This window comes from Chaetodon trifascialis, chromosome 6, assembly GCF_039877785.1.
Source record: "Chaetodon trifascialis isolate fChaTrf1 chromosome 6, fChaTrf1.hap1, whole genome shotgun sequence".
NCBI classification, from domain to species: Eukaryota; Metazoa; Chordata; class Actinopteri; order Chaetodontiformes; family Chaetodontidae; genus Chaetodon; species Chaetodon trifascialis.
This window is the reverse complement of record NC_092061.1, coordinates 30098397-30120682: the sequence shown is the minus strand read 5'-3', so window position 1 is coordinate 30120682 and position 22286 is coordinate 30098397. Positions and strand designations below refer to the sequence as shown.

At 44.1% G+C, this 22286-nt stretch overlaps 1 protein-coding gene across 1 annotated transcript in view; it reads right to left on the bottom strand.

The window, feature by feature from the left end:
- Window positions 1-22239, bottom strand: part of ccdc125 (coiled-coil domain containing 125) — a 67682-nt gene extending 45443 nt beyond the window's left edge. The window contains exons 1-7 of the mRNA XM_070965365.1: window positions 22191-22239; window positions 20983-21235; window positions 20177-20235; window positions 19991-20077; window positions 17416-17493; window positions 11988-12073; window positions 11817-11899 (exon numbers count right to left, since the gene is read on the bottom strand). Coding sequence (XP_070821466.1) covers window positions 11817-11899; window positions 11988-12073; window positions 17416-17493; window positions 19991-20077; window positions 20177-20235; window positions 20983-21235 — 646 coding nt within the window. The 5' untranslated portion in view covers window positions 22191-22239. The remainder of the gene's footprint in view (window positions 1-11816; window positions 11900-11987; window positions 12074-17415; window positions 17494-19990; window positions 20078-20176; window positions 20236-20982; window positions 21236-22190) is intronic.
- Window positions 22240-22286: the final 47 nt, after the last annotated feature.

Genomic DNA, 22286 nt, shown 5'->3' with positions numbered 1-22286 from the left:
AAAAGATCTCCAACATCTTGCTGCACATGTTGAATGATCTGAACCTCCTCAGGAAATAGAGTCTGCTCGTCCCCTTCTTGTAAACAATGATCATGTTAATTTTCCAGTTCAGTCTGTTGTCAAGGTGTACTCCGAGGTATTTGTAATCCTCCACCACTGTGACATCCTCCCCCAGAATACATAGTGGTTGTGTGGTTGTCCTGTTCCTTCAGAAATCAATAACCATCTCCTTGCTCTTGGCCACATTAAGCAGCAGGTGATTTCTACCAGACCATTCCACAAGATCGTCCACCACTGCTCTGTATTCCTCCTCTCGTCCATCCTTTATATACCCCACCACCGCTGAGTCGTCCGAAAACTTCGGAAGGTGGCATGATGAAGAGTTTTACTGAAAGTCTGAGGTGTACAAGGTGAAAAGAAAAGGAGACAGAACAGTCCCCTGTGGTGCTCCTGTACTACTTTCCACTGTCTCAGAGAGAACGTTGCCCAGTCGGACAAACTGCAGTCAGTTTGTCAGGTAGTCAGTAATCCAGCAGATTGTGGGTGGGTCGACTCGCATCACTCACAGCTTCTCACCCAGGAGCAGCGGCTGCATGGTATTAAATGCACTGGAGAAATCAAAGACAAATAGTGATACTCATAGTGCTGCCGCAACAATCCAGGTTGGAGTGAGCACACTGCAGCAGGTGTATGATGGCCTCATCCACACCCAGATGGGGTAGAGGCAAATTGTAGAGGGTCCAGTGATGATTTCACCTTCAGTCTGAGGTGGGCCAGGACCAGCATCTCCAGCACCTTCATCATGAGTGATGTCAGGCCACTCATTGGGGACAGATGGAGATTTCTTCTTTGGAACAGGAACTACGCAGGATGTCTTCCACAGCAACAGGACTCTCTGTAGGCTCAGGCTCAGGTTGAAGAGGTGACCTAGGATGACGGACAGCTGGCTGGCACAAGTCTTTAGGACTCTGGAGCTAATGTTACTTCTTTTTTGTCCCCTGGCCTGAAAACTTGTTTCTTCCTGTTCAGCAGACTTTTCAGTTCACTGATTATCCAGGGCTTGTTTTTGGAAAAGCAACCTACAGTCCGGGTTGGCAGTATGGTCTGTTCACAGAATTTGATGTACTCTGTGATACACTCTGTCAGGCTATTGATGTCCTCCCCATGTGGCTCACACAACCCACTCTAGTCTGTTGTCTCAAAGCAGTCCTGCAATGACTCATTAGCCTCCTGTGTCCACCTCCTCACTGTTCTTGTGGACACAGGCTGCCTTTGGACAAAAGAGACATACCGAGGTTGTGAGGATCCGCTAGATCTGTCTGCTCCTAGTGTTCTCTGTTTCCCTTTTCCATAGTGTTATCTGTCTGTCTGTCTGTCTGTCTGTCTGTCTGTCTGTCTGTCTGTCTGTCTGTCTGTCTGTCTGTTCCCCTGTCTGTCTCAGCTGGGTGTTACCTTGCACCCAGCTGGTCCTGCCTCTCTGGCAGCATACCCAGAGCACATGAGCCTGATTACGGCTCAAGTATTTAAGGAAGACGCTGAGCTAGAGTGGTCACCGGATTATCCTGATCTCTCCCGTGAGTTATCCAGAACTGTGCCCAGTGAGTACTTCCAGTCTTTGCCTATTTGTGATCTCAGTATTTTGTTGATGGCTTTTTCCTTTGCCTCACATGTGCTTTGTTTGTTCACAGTGCCTACCAGCCACTTTCAGCCTTCAGCCTTCCCCATATGGGGAAATTGTTTGTTCCACTTACTGAGTGCACCTTTTGTTTCTCTCTCCACTCGTTGAGTGCACTTTTGGTTTTCCTTTTTATCTCCTTACGAGTGCACTTTCTGTTTTGTTTTCTCCACTCCTCATGAGTGTGACTTTTGTTATTATTCTTGTAAATGTAGCAGAACTGGCCGCTTACTAACCCACTTCTCCCCTCTCTGCAACACTCAAGAGAAATGGAGTTGTAAAACAGTCTAACTTTTTAGAGTTATTGACCACCTGGAATGTTTACAGGGAGATGTGATTTTGGAGAGAGACAGGATGTCTGGCTTAGAGACATCTCCTCCACACTCTTTCGGGGAAGCAGGAATACCAACATCTTCACATCAAAGGCTATCTTCTTGCTCAGGATGTTCTCATTGAAATCCTAATTCTTTCCTGATAGCCCCATGAGAGATCAGGACAATAAAACTGTCTGGATGGACAAATGTCATGTCTCAGAGGAATCCACAAACCAGATAGGGCTGATGGGTTGTAAATTAGACATTCCGGAAGCAAACTGTGCTGTATGTTTGTTTGCCTTTCTCTAATACACCAGGATAACCAAATCTCTATGTTGGATTTAACTTTGGATGTTTTTACAATGCCAAACCCACAATCTGTATAATATCAATGCTTTTCCAGTTTTTCTAACTTGTAGAATGAAAAAGCTGTGATTTCAACTGTCTTACAAAGTTTGTCCGAAGTTCTACCATGGAAGCATACTGCCATCTAGGGGTTTGTAGCAGTTAGGTTGAATATGCCTGGTAAGACATTTATTAATAAGTAGTTATAATAGTGATAATCACTTCGGACATATATCGTTTGCCTTTTTCTTATTTCTTTGCTATGTTGTAGTAATTATACCTTTAGTCATTATATATATATTAGGATGAGTATTAGAAATTGTTATCTTGATTATTGTTGAATGTTGTCATCTATTCATAAGACTTGTCTAACACATGTTGTGAACAATGTTGGAATGCCCTTGAAAATTGATCATTTAAAATATATGTGATTGACCATAGTGATAACCATCCCAAGCCATTCCTTGCCTGCCACTGACACCGTAGAGTTCCAACTCCTGAAACATCCCTGTCCAACATGGGCCGTGGTCAGACAGTGTCCTTTTGAACTGGATATAAACAATCCCTGTATCTAGAGTTTATGCTTCAGATTATCAGACTGACTTAGCATTACATCAGCATTACTAGAGTTAATCCATACAGTCCTTCTTAGCTGAGGAAGGTGGTGCCCCGGTATTTTATTAACGAATGCAACATCAAATTAAGTTAATTCCCCTACATGAATAATTTTTTATTTATTTATTTATTTATTTATTTTTTTGTCCCCTGCTCTTGTCTCCTGGTCTGTACATATTCTGTATATTGGGGCCAAGCCTAACAGAATAATCCGGCCAGTATGGACTCAACTGACCCAGTGAGAATCAGAATCAGAATCAGAATGCTTTTATTAGTCCCCCAGAGGGGAAATTTCAAATTTCCTGACAGACACACTGCATCACCATCTGCAGCCGCAGGTAATTACCACAGAATCCCAGCTGGTTTCCGAGGTTTGCATTAGCAACCCGGAGCCCTTTGACGTCATCGTGATAAATACCAAGAGTTTTTACTACAATGCAATGTAGAATTTTGGCAGCGTCCCCGCTCATTCTCTTCTGATCAGGAGTTCATTTCATGCAGGTTGTTGCGAGGCAAAGTGCTAATGTGTGACTGAGGTAATATCATCTTACATTCTTTATTTTAAAAACTCTATCATCCCCAACAAACAGGTCAAGGTGTTTCCAAACAATAAGCCTTGGATAAACAAAGCAGTAAAGGATGCGCTGCATAGGAAACACAATGCTTTCCTTTATGGGGATGACAAGGACAAGCTGGAGGTCAGATATGAAATTAAGAGGGCAAAATTGCAATATAAAAGTAAAATAGTGGAAAAGTTTCACAGTAATGATCTGAGGGCTGTATGGGATGGCATGAAGGTCATGACAAGCCAAGACAAAAAGAACTTCGGACCCATCACCATTGATGGTTTTGACTCCAATTCAGAACTTGTAAATGGACTAAATGGGCTCTATTTTCGAGTCCGCTGCTGGCGTGGCGCAGGCTGCGCCACGTTCAGTAGCTCTGAACAGTAATGACTTCATGAGCTTCTTTAATGATAAAATTCTAACTATTAGAGACAGAATTCATCGACTCCTGCCGTTAACAGGTACTGTTTTGTCTTCAAACGCAGAAATCGTAGAAACTGTTACTCAGTCTGTCGCAGTCTTAGACTGTTTTACTCCTGTTGACCTTCACCAACTAATTTCAATAATTTCATCATCAAAATCATCTACCTGTATTTTAGATCCTATCCCGACTAAGCTGTTTAAAGAAGTATTACTTCTAATTGACTCTACAGTTTTAGACATGATCAATCTCTCTTTATCAACAGGCTACGTACCACAGTCCTTTAAAGTAGCTGTGATAAAACCGCTACTGAAAAAGCCTACTCTTGATCCAGGGGGTTTAGCCAACTATAGACCGATATCCAACCTTCCCTTTCTCTCAAAAACTCTTGAGAAAGCAGTTGCCAATCAGCTGTGCGACTTTCTAAACAATAATAGTTTATTCGAGGATTTCCAGTCAGGATTTAGAGTGCATCATAGCACAGAGACAGCACTGGTTAAAGTTACAAATGACCTTCTAATTGCATCTGATAAAGGATTTGTCTCTGTACTAGTCTTACTGGATCTTAGTGCTGCATTTGACACCATTGACCATGGCATCCTATTGCAGACACTGGAACATTTCATTGGCATTAAGGGAACTGCGCTAAGCTGGTTTAAATCCTACTTGTCAGATCGCTCTCAGTTTGTACGCGTTAATGACGACTCCTCTGTGCTCACTAAAGTCAGCTATGGAGTTCCGCAGGGTTCTGTGCTTGGACCAATTCTATTCACCTTATATATGCTTCCTTTAGGTAAGATTATCAGGAAGCACTCAATAAATTTTCATTGCTATGCAGATGATACCCAGCTATATTTATCAATGAAACCGGAAGAAACCAGTCAGTTAACTAGACTACAAGCATGTCTTCATGACATAAAGACCTGGATGACCTGCAGTTTTCTGATGCTAAACTCGGACAAAACTGAAGTTATAGTAGTAGGCCCTAAACATCTTAGAAAGTCACTTTCTGATGACATAGCAGTTATGGATGGCATTGCGCTGGCCTCCAGCACCACCGTAAAGAATCTGGGAGTTATCTTTGACCAAGACATGTCCTTTCACTCCCATGTAAAACAAATTTCAAGGACTGCCTTTTTTCACCTACGTAATATCGCAAAAATCAGGCATATTTTGTCTCAAAATGATGCAGAAAAACTAGTCCATGCATTCGTAACTTCCAGGCTGGATTATTGCAATTCTTTACTATCAGGCTGCCCAAATTCGTTGCTGAATATTCTCCAGTTGCTCCAGAACGCTGCAGCACCTGTTCTGACAAAAACCAGGAAGCGAGATCATATTTCTCCAATACTCGCCACTTTGCACTGGCTCCCTGTAAAGTTTAGAATAGAGTTTAAAATTCTCCTCCTTACTTACAAAGCCATAAATGGCCAGGCACCTTCTTATCTTAAAGAGCTCATAGTACCTTATTGCCCTACTCGAACACTGCGTTCCCAGAATGCAGGTCTACTTATGGTTCCTAAAGTCTCAAAAAGCAGAACAGGAGTCAGAGCATTTAGCTATCAAGCTCCTCTCCTGTGGAACCATCTTCCAGTCTTTGTCCGGGAGGCAGACACTGTCTCTACATTTAAGAGTAGGCTCAAAACTTTCCTTTTTGATAAAGCTTATAGTTAGGGCTGGCTCAGGCTTGTCCTGGACCAGCCCCTAGTTATGCTGCTATAGGATTAGACTGTCGGGGGACATCCAAAGATACACCGAGCTCCTCTGTCCTTCTGTCCCTCTCCATCCGCACGCTCTCATGTCCTACCACGGTGTGTTACTAACTTAGCTCCTTCCCCGGAGTCTCTGTGCTTTGTCGTCTTGCAGGTTCCCATGGACAGTGGCTGAATCTGGATTGTGGATTTCAGCTGCATCTCCTGCCTTGGCCCTGCCTGACATCCACTGCAACTGCTACTGCTGTTATTACATCCACTGTCACTGTTACTGTGACTACATGTCTGTCTCTCTGTCTCTGTCTCTGTCTCTCTCTCTCTCTCTCTCTCTGACTGCATTTCTGTCTGTCTGTCTGTCTCACTCTCCCTCTCTTGCTCTTCCTCTCTCACCCAACCGGTCGAGGCAGATGGCCGCCCACCCAGAGTCTGGTTCTGCTCGAGGTTTCTGCCTGTTAAAAGGAAGTTTTTCCTCGCCACTGTCGCCAAGTGCTTACTCATGGGGGAATTGTTGGTTTCTTTGTAGATAAAAGAGCTTGGTCTGTACCAGCTCTATATGGAAAGTGTCCTGAGACAACTTCTGTTGTGATTTGGCGCTATACAAATAAAATTGAATTGAATTGAATTGAATAGTATTTTCGACCGGCGCAGGCAGGCACATGGCGCACTTGGTATTTTGGTAAACCAAGGCGTACAGAGGTGCGCCAGGATGTGCATTGCGGCGCAGTAGGGGGGAGGTGTCAGCATAATGAGCCTTAAAATGAGGCGTAAAAGTGCGCTGAAAGCTCGCCACCTCAGACCTGGTCAACTCTGTGCGCCAGCGGCGCAAGTGGTTTTTCGTAAACCGGCGGAGTCGTGCGCTCATGTCACCAACACTTCACAGTCAGGTTTCCACAGTGGCTGGCATTTCACTGCATCAACAAGACGCAGCGTGGTTTTAACAGTGTTTTCAGCAGTGCTTGGTCAGTCATCGAACGCACACTGCGATCAATAATTAGCAACAGCCACGATTCAATGCAACTATCTGAGTCAGCACATACAGTCAGACCTATATTTTGATCAGCATCTCATCTGCCAACATCGCGTAATGGTCACTCACCCTGACCGAATGTACGCAGGTGAAACAGGGATGCGAACTAATCGATTAACGTCACTGTGCCAACCAGAAACAGCTGTGACATCCTACAGAATATATACTGCATCTATCTCAGAGCACTCCAGAGACAGAGAGAGACAGACACACGGAAAAAACGTAAGTGATGATCGTTATCCGTTATTACCCACGTCATTTCATTCCAAATACAAATGTTATCATTGTGATGCTTAACGTTATCTACAAAGATGGAGTACATCATTGCTTTGAGGAGGATGAAGAGGAGGCCAAGGATTTACCATCTAAGGACCTCATATTTAGACATCAGAATCAGAAATCCTTTATTTATTCCCGAGGGGAAATTGTTTTTGTTGCAGTGCTCCTTTCAAGAAGAGAATTAGAATAAAATTATAAAAGAAAGAAAAGAGATAGAACTATATATATATAAAAAGCAAATATAAAAACAAAATATTTATATTGAGAATATATATATATATATATAAACAAAATATACCACAAAATATAGAACAGAATATAAAACAATATACATACTGAGAAAAAATAAACAGTATATACAAACGGGTGTGCAAAGTAATACAAATGCATGTCATGAGACATGAGTGACATCAGTCTCTTCCTGGGAGAAGTTTGGGCGTTGGACTTGTCACTTGCCATGCGCCTGGCCAGCGGCGTTCTTAAAGGTGAGGCATCATCAGTGCTACTTCTGTTAGGTCCATGTTTCTTAAATGTATGCTAGGAAGAGCCCTGGGCCTGATATGATCACAGGCAAACTCTTGAAAGTCTGTGCAGACCAGATATGTGACATTTTCTATGATCTTTTTAACGTGTCTCTGACTCAGCACAAGGCCCCAAAGTTATGGAAGGAGTTTACTGTTGTACCTGTGGCTAAGACCAAGGTTCCTAAGGAGCTCATTGACCTAAGGCTTGTGGCCCTGACTTCTTTGGTTATGAAGGTTTTTGAACAGCTGGTCAAACAAACTTTGATGGAGAAGGTCCAGAGCCAGCTTGACCCAATGCAATTTGCATATCGGGCCAGAAGAGGAGTAGATGATGCTACCATCACTCTCTTCAACTACTTGCACAAGCACATGGAGGGCACAAAAACTCATGCAAGGTTTTTATTTGTAGATTTTTCGTCAGCTTTTAATACAATCCAGCAAGATATTTTAGTCAACAAATTATTGTCGTATTTTAATCTTGATGCTGGTCTGGTGAAATGGGTGTTGGATTTTTTAACTTCCCCAACAAAGCTGTCTAGCTCACCACAGGGGTGTGTCCTGTCACTCCTATTGTACATTCTCTACACAAATGATTGCAGGAGCCACCACGAAGACAGGCATCTTCTGAAATTTGCGGATGACACAGTTTTAATCAGTCTGCTCCAGGAAGGTGAGCTCCACCATGGACCAGCTCTGACGGACTTTGTAAAGTGGTGCGACAACCACCTTCTTAAGTTGAATGTAGTTAAAAACCAAAGATATGTCTGTCGGCTTTAAGAAGAGAAGAACTTTTCTCTCTGAAATCCCCCCATTACCATCAAGGGTTCACAAGTGGAAATGGTAGAGAGCTACAAATATCTGGGCACAGTCCCTGACAAGGACTTGAGCCACATCTGCCATCTATAAGAAGGGCCTGCAAAAACTTCATTTTCTAAGCAAAATAAACACTTTCTTTTATCGAATCAATCTTAACTGTTTGTATTGTCTCGTGGTACGGCAACTTAACTGTGCAGAACAAGAAACGGTTGCAAGACATTGTCAGAGCGGCCAGTAAAATAATTGGCACTCAGTAGCTTTCTTTGGCTGACATCTATGAGGGTCGAGTCCTGAAAACGGCACAGGAAATCATGGCCAGCCCTGATCACCCACTGTCACAGGAATTTGTTCTTCTCCCCTCTGGATGGCGTTACAGACTTCCAAGGGCCATATGTAACAAATATAAATTTTCTTTTATCCCCACTGCAATTAACATGATGAATCTGCACTAGGTTTTTAGCTGGAAATGACACTTCTTTATCTTACTCATTTTATTTACGGTTACTATTGACGTAATTGTAATTGTTTGTATTTATATGACTGTCTGTCTGTCGGTACGATTGTTATTGCTGTTTTTTAATTGTTTGTGTGTGTCGTCCACTGCGAAACAAATTTTCCTGCTGAGGGACAATAAAAATGACTATGACTATGATGACTATGACTATGAGACATTTAATGCCAACACAAGCATAAGCATGCTTTCCTACGAGGCTTTTGAGATCCAACTCAGGCTAGTCTTTGATCACCCCAATCACTCTAGCAACACATACAGCCACTTTCTGAGTCTCGGGCAGGGTTCTCATCTAACGGCTGAATATGCCGTACAGTTTCAATTGCTGGCCGTTGACGCAGGTTGGAATGACACTGTGCTACGTGACGCATTTATCCAAGGACTCAGCGAGCAGCTAAAGGACAAACTGGCCTCCCGGGATGAACCAACCGACCTGCAGACATTACTCAACCTCACGATCAAGATCGACAACCGCCTCCGGAAGAGATGGATGGAGAGATCTGCCCACCATCTCTATCAGCATCCTTTGCATTAGCATACAGTAAGTCTAGTGTGGTGGGACAGTTCAATTCAATTCAATTCAATTCAATTCAATTCAATTCAATTCAATTCAATTCAATTCAATTTAATTCAATTCAATATTCCTTTATTTGTCCCACGAGGGGAAATTCCAATTTCACAGCACCAAAAAAGTTGATAGAATGGTAAAAGGTTAAACACAACAAGTATATACAAAAGGGTGGCATAGAAAGAAAAATGTCATCCTAAAAAAATTTGCAAATAGCATTTACAGACTGTTATGTACCAGTAGTACTGCACAGGTTATTGCACAGATTATTACGCATATTATTGTACCGATTACTTGGAGGAGTTTCTGTTGTACAGTCTGACGGCTGCAGGAAGGAATGACCTGCGTTATCGCTTCTTCACACACTTTGGATGTAGCATCCTATCATTGATGGAACTCCTCAGTGCAGTGAGTGTGTGTTGGAGGGGGTGGGAGTCATTGTCTGTTGTGGAGGTCAGCTTGGCTGTCATCCTCCTCTCCCACACCCCCTCCACCTGTTCCAGAGGGCATCCTAGGACAGAGCTGGCCTTCCTGATGAGTTTGTCCAGCCTCTTCCTGTCAGCTGTTGTGATGCTGCTCCCCCAGTAGACTACACCATAGAACAAGGCAGAGGCCACAACAGAGTCATAGAAGGTCTTCAGGAGTGCCCCACACATCCCCAAAGACCTCAGCCTCCTGAGGAGATAGAATCTGCTCTGTCCTTTTTTATAAAGTGCAGTAGTGTTATTAGTCCATTCCAGTTTGTTGTTCAGAAGAACACCCGGGTATTTATAAGATGTCACCATCTCAATGTCCCTTCCCTGGATGTTCACTGGTGATGGGGGAGAGTGCAGACACTGACGGAAGTCCACAACCAGCTCCTTGGTTTTATCAGCATTAATCAGGAGGTGGTTCTGCTGACACCAGTCCACAAAATCCTGAATGAGTCCTCTGTATGACCTATTGTTGTCATCCCCATCTGTGATGAGGCCGACAATGGCAGAGTCATCAGAGAACTTCTGCAGGTGGCAGGTGGGTGACAGGTGGGAAAAGTCAGCTGTATAGAGGGTGAAGAGGAATGGTGCCAGTACCGTTCCCTGGGGGGCCCCCACACTGTAGAAGACAGGTGAGGTGTTGGTCCACTCCTGAAAGCTCCAGCTTGTTTTTCAGGATGGCTGGCCTGATGGTGTTGAAAGCACTGCTGAGGTCCAGGAAAAGGACTGCTGGCAGATCAAAGGAGGGCTGCTGCAGTGCTGGTACAGCTGGGGGAGGGGCAGATGCATCCTCAAACCTGCAGATGTAGGTGTTCAGCTCATCTGCCCACTTTGAATCCCCAGCTGCCTGAGAGTTTGGCTTCTGGTGGCCTGAAATGGTTTTCAGGCCTCTCACCAGTTGATAAACTGGTTGAAAGTTGGCAGAGTTTTGTCTAAAGTATTATGGTTAAAGTCTCCAGAAATGACTACAAACGCATTTGGTTGCTGCATTTGTAGCTCCGCTATGGTGGAGTGGATGGCATCACGCACTGCTTCCCCATTAGCCTTCAGAGGGATGTAGGCAGTGATCATGATGGCGGACGTGAACTCCAGAGGCAAATCATAAGGCTGCATCCCCACAGCTAGCAGCTCAATGTCCAGGCTACGGAAACGTTTCTTAACAGTAACATGCCCGGCATTACACCACTTCTCATTCACAAACAGCGCAATCCCTCCTCCCTTCTTCTTACCACTTCGAGCCACATCTCTGTCCTCCCACACACAGCCGAAGCCGGGTACCTCCATGCTCCAGTCCGGGACATCTGAATGCAGCCACGAGTCAGTGAAAGTCATAAGGCTGCATAGTCGGAGTCCTGACCAGCGCAACAAGCTCGTCCGTCTTATTTGCTAAGGACCTCACATTCCCCATGATGATCGCCAGAACCGACGGTCTGTATTTCTGTGCCATCTCTGTACCCTCCATTTGGCTCAGGCTCTGCAGACCCGATTTAGTCTCTTCAGCTCATTTGGGACTACAATTTTCTCTCCAGGCAGCAGCATGGGTTTACACAATGGGATCAGCTGCTTGCGTGTGTAGACTATGCCTCCACTCCACTCTGTAACAGCCCATTTTTACAAAGTGTAAAATGTAACAGAAAGGCCACCAAAAAAGGTGTTAAACTGTGTGCGAACAATGTGACACAGTTACCAAAAATGCTGTTAAGAAATAGAAATTAAAAGAAACAGAAAAACCACACTAAATGAACAAAAATGAATGAAAACAACAGAGCCACTGCAACAGGCTGCCACTCAACACAGCGCTATCTTGCATAGATTTAGTCAAGATGCAAGTTCTGACTGTTGGTCACGTGGAGTCACACACTATGGGTTGGTGATTCAAGTCAGTGCTTTCAAGACTGATCCACTTCATAAATAGAGATAATATGTTCATACATGTCGTGGTCATGTCAAAATGAGTTTGCATTATTTACCAGTATTCTCTGCTCGGAGTTCCTGGATCTCACTTTGTCTTTCCTCCATGTTATCAGTCAGAGTCTTGTTCTCATTCAAAATTCTGATAACAACAACAACAACAACAATAAAGTAACAATACAAGTCAATGAAGATACCATGGAAATAAGTGTATGTGAAGTAAACCTGACCTGTTGTATTTCTGCTCCCAGGACTGCTGAGACCTTTTCATCTGTACCTGATTGAAACTGAGTTCCCACTGCAAGCTGTTCACCTCCTGCAAGAGATAGGAGCAACATTTCATAATGAGTATATTTCAAGTTGTTTGACAGGATTATAACCCAATTAACACGTAACACCAAGGCACATGTACCTAGTTTTACTATATATAAGGCTATAAACAAGCAACCATGACTTTTCCATGACAAAAAAATTGTTATGACCATCCTGGCCCCTGTTCAGACTAACATTATGTTATCTTGTCTCATGCAGCTAACTTGGATCATCACATAAGGAAAACAAGGACTGCTTTTTTTAAACTAAATTATCTTGAATAACCAACCACTTTCTTTAATAGGTTAAGACTTAAGTCATCAATCTTACTTCAACAAATTACCCACCAATTATAAAACTGAGCCACATTTGATAAAAAAGGAATTGTTTCAGTTGACGTGTATCCACTGTATACCTATGATGCAAGTACATTTTACACATTTCCAGTGTTATATTTCATCTAAATGTCATTATCAATCATTCTACAGTTCTGATAACAGTCATGTATATTTAGATTAAGATGCACTCAGAGATCTGAGTATTCAAATCACTCCCTATTAACTACATAGTGAACTATACTTATGGTCCTCCATTTTGTTTGAGTGTGAAATCTATGCAATATATAGCAACTTTAAAATCCTCACAACGGAACAAAAAAAAATACTGTCTATGGCATGAACACTACTTTCTGCTAACAATCCCACAATGCAATTTACATAGCCATTTTATAGAGTCGGAAAAAAAAAAAAAATCTTAAGCGTCTGAAATCTCATTTACTGGGCACTATAGAGTGTTTAATTTATAGGGAATAGTGAATGAGGGAAGAAGGGAGAGATTGGGAACACTTCTTATGAACCAAAAAAACAAATCCTGGCTCATGCCATCCTACCAATCAAATTAAGCTAACTCAGTTGTCCATGTACAAAAACACAGCCATGGTTAGTTATGTTGAAATGTTATGTTTAAATACATGCAGTAGTTTGCATGTTTAAATATACACTGTACTAAATTCTTCTTTCATATTCTTGACTAGGGATGGGAATCAAAAACTGGTTCTCTTTGAGATCCGGCTCCCAGTAGCTCAATTCCTTGGAATCGTTTGCCTGCCTGGTTAACGATTCTGCTTATCGATTCCACCTGTCTTGCACATACACGAAAACATCGCACACGCTGCATTGTTTTAGTTCAGAATGTAGCCGATATGGTGTCGAGGCAGAAACGCTCCAAAGTATGGCTATATTTCACACAACACGTGCAAAGTTTCCATTTCTTCAGAGGGAGGAAATACCTCCAACATGCAAAAACATTTGTCCACACAGCATGCAATTCATTTGCAGGAATGTCACATGTTTGATACGCTACTTAGCGACGCTTGTGAATCTAGCGGCAGAGCAAACACCAGGGCATCATCTGTTATCAGTGCCGAAGGTAATGTTGAACTCTTACAAGCCGTGTCTGTTGTGTTAAGGTTAGCGCAATTTCACTGTGTAAACTGCTTTCGCCATATGAATCATCTCCATGTCCTTCCATCAAATTTAGATGACGATGACTGCCAGAGTCAGGCTAGCTCAGAGGCCAGCTCTCACACTGGTTCAGAGAGTGCAGTGAACACTGGCAGGTCTCGCGCACCTCTATCCACTCCTTTCAATGAGGCAGGGAAGAGTAAAATGACCGAGACGAGGATAAAGAAATGTCACAAAGCGGTCACTAGATTTGTGGTGAAAGGTTTGCACCCTTTTGCCACTGTAGATGCCCCTGAAATTCGCTAGCTTAATTCGTTGCATTTTATCTGGTATATCTGTTCAAATGAAAATCAGAAATTTGAGTTCTGTCAGAGTTGCATGTTGTTATTTTAACCAGTGTAGTTCTGCTTCATTCATTCCCTACTCTGAGAAGTAGCTCACTGCAGAGATGAAAATATAATAGACAGTTAACACAAACAAACCCATTTGTACAGGTGTGGATGGGAGAAGGTGACCACTCTCAGAGGTTTAAGAATTCACCAGGGAAGGAAGAAGTGTGAAGTGGGAGGCCAACAGCAACATTGCAATGCAACTGCAGGTCAGACAAGAGGAACCCAAAGCCAGGTCGCTAACCACAGTGCTGAGGGATCCAAAGTTGCTGAGGGATGGCAGGCGGAGGGCACAGGAGGGCCCTCGGTGGACACTTACTCCAATGAGGGTGGAAATGATGACAACACCCACAGAACACCAACAAACCTCAGATTACCAACAAACTCCAACAACCAGGAGCCAGGCTGTAGGACAGAGAAGAAAGAACTGGGGCGGAGGCAGCCAGTCAAATGGCCGAAAGCAAACGAGGTGGCAGTTTGGCAGCAGTTCGACAAGTACCTCAGCGTCACCCTTGAGCACTGATTGCACAGCCAGGTGAAAGCCAAGCTGAACCACATTGGAGACATCCTGTACGAGGATGAGGCAGGTTTGGAGCAGTAACTGGAAAGCAGAGGGCTGGCCCAAAGCAGAAGGGGAGGAGGGAGAGAGAGATCGAGCAGTTATTGAAGAGGCGACGTCAGCTCCGAAAACAGTGGAGGAAGGCAAGCAAGGAGGAGAAAGAGGGCCTGAAATCAGGAGGTGAAAAAAAACCTTGCCAGACTGTGGAGGGCAGAGCGTATCGGCAAACGCAGAAGGCGGAAGGAGAAGGAGAGAAGCAGCTTCTTCAAAAACCCCTTTAAGCATGCGAGACATTTGCTGGAGGACAAGAGAAGCGAGAAGCTGGAGATCACACAATTGGAGCTGGAGAATCACATTAGGGAGCAGTACAGTGACCCAGCGAAGTCAACCCTGCTGAGATCACCAGGTTATGTTCCTTGCCCAGCCCCCCCACCCTTCCCTTTCAACACTGCTCTCCCCAAACTTGGCGAGGTAGCAGAAGTTGTCCAGAAAGCGAGAGCGGCTTCAGCCCCAGGCCCCAATGGGATACCATACAAACTGTACAAGTACTGCCCAGGTGTCCTGAAACATCTGTGGAACCTCCTGAGAGTGCCCTGGAAGAACCAAGTCATCCCCTCGGAATGGCAAAGTGCTGTCACAGTTTTGATCCCACAGGAGGCAAATTCCACCACCATCAGCCAGTTCAGGAGCATCACACTCCTGAATGTCGAAGGGAAGATCTTCTTCTCCATCCTGGCCAAGAGGCTGACCACCTACCTAACAAACAACGGGTACATTGATACCAGCTGCCAGAAGGCAGGCGTGCCAGGATTCCCAGGGTGCGTTGAACATTTTACAGTCATATGGGAGCAGATCCAGAGAGAGAAAAGAGATAGAGGTGACCTGCATGTGGTGTGCATACGGGTCTGTCCCCCACCAACTCATCAAATACGCCCTGGACTTCTTCTACATCCCTGTCGGCATTCGTACCCTGGTAACAAAGTACTTCGAAGACCTCCAGATGTGCTGCACCCATCAGGACTTCACTACTGGCTGGCAACAGCTGGAAGCAGGCATCGCCATGGGATGCTCAATCTCTCCCATCCCGTTTGTCGCAGCCTTCAAGATGGTCGGAGGAGTGAAGTTACCATCAGGTCAGAGGCTACCACCAGTGAGAGGCTACATGGATGACGTCACCACCATTTTCCAGACAGCAGCATGTACAATGAGACTGCTGAAGAGGATTGATGAGCTTGTGGGGTGGGCGAGGATGAAGATCAAACCCTCCAAATCACGCAGCTTGTCCCTCAGGAAAGGGGTCAGAAGCGACCAGATCACCTTTGTCGCAGGTGGTGAGGAGATCCCACTGCTGGCAAGTCAACCCGTCTGAAGCCTGGGCCGAACCTACACAGCAGACCTCTCCAACAGGCAGATGGGGGAAGCAGTGAGGAGGCAGCTCGCAGATGGCCTTGCCAGAATCAATCAGAGCCAGCTCCCCGGCAAGTATAAAGTATGGAGTTACCAGTTCATACTGTACCCAAGGGTGACGTGGTCTCTGTAGATGAGCAAAGTCCCCTCCTCGGTGGCAGACAAGATGGATAGGCTGGCAAACTCATTCATCAGGAAGTGGCTGGGACTGCCGAGATGACTGTCAGATGTGGGTCTCTTCGGCAGGAACACACTGCAACTGCCTCTGCGATCCATCGGCCTGGGATACAAGAAGGAGAAGGCGCGGATGGTGCTGGAGCTGAGGGAATCCACTGACCAACTGGTGAGGGCAGCTGGCCCCCAGATATGATCGGGGAGGAAGTGGAAGGCCCAGGAAGAGGTCAGGAGGCTGGATGTCATGGGGAGGCATCACAGACAGGCCCTTGTCTTGGTCTGACCTGTGGAAGATCCCTGATCAGATCCACTTATGACACCCTACCCTGTCCCCGAAACCTCCACCAGTGTCCCCTTTGCAGTACCATCAACGCAAGCCTCCAGCATATCCTGTCGGGCTGCAAGACAGCACTGTCCCAAGGCTGCTACAGGTGGCGACACGATCTGGTGCTGAGGAAGCCGGCAGAGGTGGCAGAATCTTGCAGCAAGAGACAGACAACAGCAGACCTTCCGCTCAAGCGAGACATTCCATCCTGTTTGCAAGGGCCGGAGAGAATATCAGCCCCCCTGGCCAGAGAGAAACTGCAAGACTCCTCTCACCCAGCAGTGAGTGGACCATGAGGGTTGACCTGAGAAGACAGCTCCACTTCCCCAGAGAGATTGTTCAAACTTCACTCCAGCCAGACCTGGTCATGTGGTCAGAGCCACGTAAGACCATCCTGTTGGTGGAGCTCACTGTCTTGTGGCCATCAGCCATCAAAGAACTGGTGGAGGAGGCAGAGAAGGGCAGCTTCTGGCTGTGGCTAAGGAGGAAGCATAGGAGTTGGGGGCCGAATAACACCTAGGGCGTCAGCAGGGGGTGGCAGGGAGTGATCCTTGCCATCGCTCCGCCACCAGGAGATGTACTGGGGTTAAAGGAGTGAAAAATCCATGACTGGTGGTTCCCAGCTGATGACCCGTTCATGCCCAGAGAGGTGTTCAGGTGTAAACACTCGCATAAAAGGCACCGGTGGAGGTGCATCAGGCAGTAATGCCCAGCAGGTAGACCATCAACCTGTATCTTCATAAGTGTACTCTTTTATTAATGAGAATCGATAAGAGAATTGATAAGGAATTGGATCGATAAGCAAAATCGATAATGGAGTCGGAATCATTAAATTCTTATCAAATCCCATCCCTATTCTTGACTCATTTCATATTTAAATAGAATTCATCAATTTTGTGATATGTGAAGTGTTACCTTTTGTCTTTGATAAAAAGTACAACCACAATTAGCTCATGCCTGTTGACCTACTATTGAAAGTTAAAACAAACAAAACAAGCCCTTATTTGACCAGCCTGCACTTACTATTACCTTCTCCAGGGCTTTGGTCTTCTCCTCACTTTTCTGCAACAGAACTTTGGTGTGACTTGTGGCTTTGTCAAGAATGGCCTGTGTGAAGATGAACAGTATTTAGTTAAGCTTAGTTTTTTGGGGTTTTTTTGTATTTAAAACCCTGGGACCCTCTCTCTTAGATCACCTGGTAACAAGGACACCAACTAAGTAGCATTCTTGATGGATACTTGGTTCATCCACTCTCTGGACACTCTTGGGATTCCAAGTGAACTACAGTGATGCTCTCACCATATTCATCACCTGTAAACCCTTTCTCATTCAATCCAGGAGTTCTCCTTGTTTTTTCTGGTCAGTGTTTATATACCACCTCAGGTCTGTATTAGTAAAATTTTACAACAGCTGGCAGCCCCTGAAGAAGCTCGAAGCTAGAGGGGATAAGGGGAAGTGGATAGTGGTTCTTGATCATGATGTCACTGAGACCCCTGTAGTCAATACAAGGACTCAGAGTCCCAGCCTTCTTATCCACAAAGAAAAACACCATGCCAGCAGGTGAAGATGAAGAGCGGATGCCAGCCGCCGGAGACTCATTTATGTAGGTCTCCATGGCCTCTCTCAAGGGGGCTGACAGTGTGTCCCTTGGGTGGGGGTGTGCCAGACTGAAGGTGGGCACAGTCATAAGGGCGATGAAGAGGCAGAGAGGTAGCCTTCGCTTTGCTGAAGACTTCCCTGTAGTCATGGTACTCTGGTAGAACTTCTGACAGATCAGGAATGAAACTCGTAGTGGAGGAACGCTGTGGCTTGTTTGAGGCAGACCTGGTGGCATGAAGCTGCCAGAATGGAGTGCTTCATGCCATCAGGTGTGCCAAACAGGGATACGCCAGGATGACAGGGATGCAAGGTGCTCTCAGGATGTGGAACTGGATGGTCTCATGGTGGTTTCTGGATAGCAGAACGTGGACAGGTGTAGTCTGGTACTCTGTTACAGCTCCAAGCAGCTAGCTGTCGAACGCACTGGTAGAGATGGGTCTGAAAAGTGGAACCCAATCTATCCACAGCTGACGAGCGAGCTCCTCACCCATGATGCTGGAATCAGCCCCAGAGTCTATGAAAGCAGCCAGAGTGTGAGAGGAGACTCTTAGACTGGAACAGCAGTCTTTGAGGGGAGGAGGACTGAGTGGAGGTGTGGCTCACCAGTACCTCCCTGGCTAATGGTGAACCCTGCCTTTTGCTGGGCATTGGGAGACGAAATGGCCGGCCTGTCCACGTACCTCAGTCCTTTAAAATAACTGTGATAAAACCTCTACTTAAAAAGCCTACTCTTGATCCAGGGGTTTTAGCCAACTACAGACCGATATCCAACCTTCCCTTTCTCTCAAGAACTCTTGAGAAAGCAGTTGCTAATCAGCTGTGCAACTTTCTACACAAAAATAGTTTATTTGAGGATTTCCAGTCAGGATTTAGAGTGCATCATAGCACAGAGACAGCACTGGTTAAAGTTACAAATGACCTTCTAACTGCATCTGATAAAGGATTTGTCTCTATACTAGTCTTATTAGATCTTAGTGCTGCATTTGACAACATTAACCATGGTATCCTGTTGCAGAGACTGGAACACTTTATTGGCATTAAGGGAACTGCACTAAGCTGGTTTAAATCCTACTTGTCAGATCGCTCTCAGTTTGTACATGTTAATGACGACTCCTCTGTGCTCGCTAAAGTCAGCTATGGAGTTCGGCAGGGTTCTGTGCTTGGACCAATTCTATTCACCTTATATGCTTCCTTTAGGTAAGATTATCAGGGAGAAAAGGAAAAAAATTTCATTGCTATGCAGATGATACCCAGCTATATTTATCAATGAAGCCAGAAGAAACCAGTCAGTTAACTAGACTACAAACATGTCTTCAGGACATAAAGACCTGGATGACCTGCAATTTTCTGATGCTAAACTCAGACAAAACTGAAGTTATAGTAGTAGGCCCTAAACACTTTGGAAACTCACTTTCTGATGACATAGCAGTTATGGATGGCATAGCACTGGCCTCCAGCACCACTGTAAAGAATCTGGGAGTTACAGTACCACCAGAACATGGAAGTCGCTTTCACTGGCTTCGATCTCAGGCGTGACAGAGACGGATAAGACGTAGTACAGATCAATGTCCTGTTCTGAACTTTTGTCTCTCAAAGTACAAGATGCGGCAAGATCAGAGTTCCGTTTGGAACTATTGAGAGTCCCTTGAAATGTTTGGTAAGCCAAACTATCAACAGTCACAATCGGACAGAGATCCAGGAAATGTAGGGCAAAACACACAAATACTGAAGGCAGAGGTATTTACCAGAGAACAGATGATCAGGCAAAGTCAAAGGCAGACAGGTCCAATAACAAGAGATCAGTCTGATAAAATTGCTGGAGAGTCTTGTGTGATGCAAAGAGCAATCTGGCACTGAGTGACTGAGTGGGTAGATGGACGCGGCTGGCAGGGGAGTGATAGTGGAAAAGTACTGACAGCACAGGTGAACAAATGAGAAAACATGGCAGCGGGTAAGGTAATGTGAGAGTAAGATGCAGTACTTCAGTATATATGTGTTGCTCTACCTTCCCTTGTAAGATCTTCAGAGCTTCATATTTGCCTTCAAGGTAACGATGTGCGACCTCCAGTTCACAGCACAATACATTTATCACCTGCCAACACAGCAGAACCATCAGTTACAGTTTGCCAGGCTGGAGTCAAGTGGACAAAGTTACAGTATATCAATTACAATTTTTCTTCACTTTTCCTACCTCAGATGCTTCCTGTAATCTGTCTTTCAGCTCATCTTTGGACAGCTCAACCAGGGAGTCTATGGATTTACAATAAGTGTGCTCATGCATTAGAGGTCATAGAAAATGTATATGTGTATGTGTCTTTTCTAGTAGTTTTGTGTGAGAAGAGCTAGTTAGAGCTTTGTACATTTGCAAAGTGACTTCCTCAAAGTGCTTAAAAAGACTGTTAGCACGGTCAGCACTTGGGTTTGTGGTTAAACCTGTGATTGGAATAAAGTGGTGTGTTGTGATTGTATGGTACCAATAAATATGCACAGCACAGTTCTGCACCCAAAGTTCAAATTAGCCGAACTTTGGCCTGCGCTGTTATTATTTCTGAATATACCTACACACTTCATTAATCCATTAATTTATTATCTTATTTACTATTTTATTGGTAATGTGTGTTTTTATCTGTTTTTATCTGTTCATATGTGCTTACTTGCTAGGTTAAACATGTCAGCAGATCCAACAGTCAGGTATGTTACAAAATACAATGAGCGAAAAGTGGCAAAAAAAAAAGGCTGACACACAAACTTGCTAAAACTTCTTAGGTTTGTACATTTCTTTGTTATTAACATTTGTTATTTATATAACATTAATTATTACTAACAAATGTATCCAAATGTGTCTTTTGTGAAGTGAAAGATGAAACGATACCTACTATTTCAATCAAAGTTGAAATTTGATTGAAATTTGAGTACTCGATGGTATCTTTCCTGTATGATTTGATTCTTGTTTAGTTAATTTGTTACAGTAAAGGGTCAGTTCATATACATTCTTACCAAAGTGTGACAGCTTCCAGTGGGCTCTCTGCTGTGTCTCTGCAGTTTTCAGTCCAGGGATCCAGGCTGCCTCTCCTATTTGCGTGCTGTGTCTGAGCCGTTCTGCTCTAGGTAGCAAGGTCTCTATGGCACTAGCGAAGGTTTGGCTCTTCTTCCTTGTGGGGGTGGTTGCTGCACTGACTCCCATTCCATCACCCAGGTCTCCATCCACCATGTCATCATCCAAGCTGCAGGCCTCACTGACCTCCTGCATCTGCACCTGGTCAAACCTTTCATTACATTCACCAGTGTGGCTCTGCTAAACCACATATTGATTTGATCAAACTTAAGTGGGTAACCCAAAACACACACACAAACATACTTCTCGTGATTTCGTATTCCATGGGAGGATAAAAATCCTCACCTGTTAGAGACTTTAAACATTTAAACCATTTATACCCAGATAACCATTCCTTTCGTATCGCCGGTTGTATTAGGCCAGTGTGGACTGGACAGCTATTATCTATCATTATCTTGATATTTTATAAGCTTTCTTCATCTATGTGATGAAGAATATTTAAGATCTAATTATTGCTGGATTAGGCACAAACAGACATTACTATCAGTCATTACTATCTCAACACCTACCAACTGACTTGTAGCTGTGGTTCAGGACAGTATACCTACCAACTCAATAGAGCACCATGTACTCTGTTAACTAGAGCAGTCAATTGTTTATTAACATGTGGCCTGAGGGAAAAGGGATTTTTTTTTCTCCTCCTCAGATTGTGTTGGGCAAATATTTAGAGGTACAAGGAGGTAAAAGTCTTTTTTTTTTTCTGTTAGCCAAATACATAATTCTTAAACTGTAGAAACGAACAAAATTATTATTAATTTAGAATTTGTGAAATGTTTAATGATATTAAGCATAGAACCTGAATTTCCAATCAGCTTTGACAAATTGTTATTCATAGTTATATTAAGTTATAGAGTTGTTATATTATCCATCATACTGTTCCAGTATTGGTAATGGATCACAGGATTAGTCTGCAGATTACTGGAGTCTGTAGCTGATTCATTTATGGAAAGACTTGATGAAAGAGACAAACAAAACCTGAACTGTGGGCCTAACATATTTGTTACAGAGATACCTTGGGGATTCTAATGAAAAGCAGAATTTTCCTTCAATGTTTAGAATCATTCGTCTCTTATTAATAACTAGGTCTTACCTGTAACTTTGAAGATAACTTTATATTCCTTGGCGCTTTAGAACCTCCAGATAAACAGAGACAAAGATAAAGTGCAGTAAACTGTTGCCCAAGTTT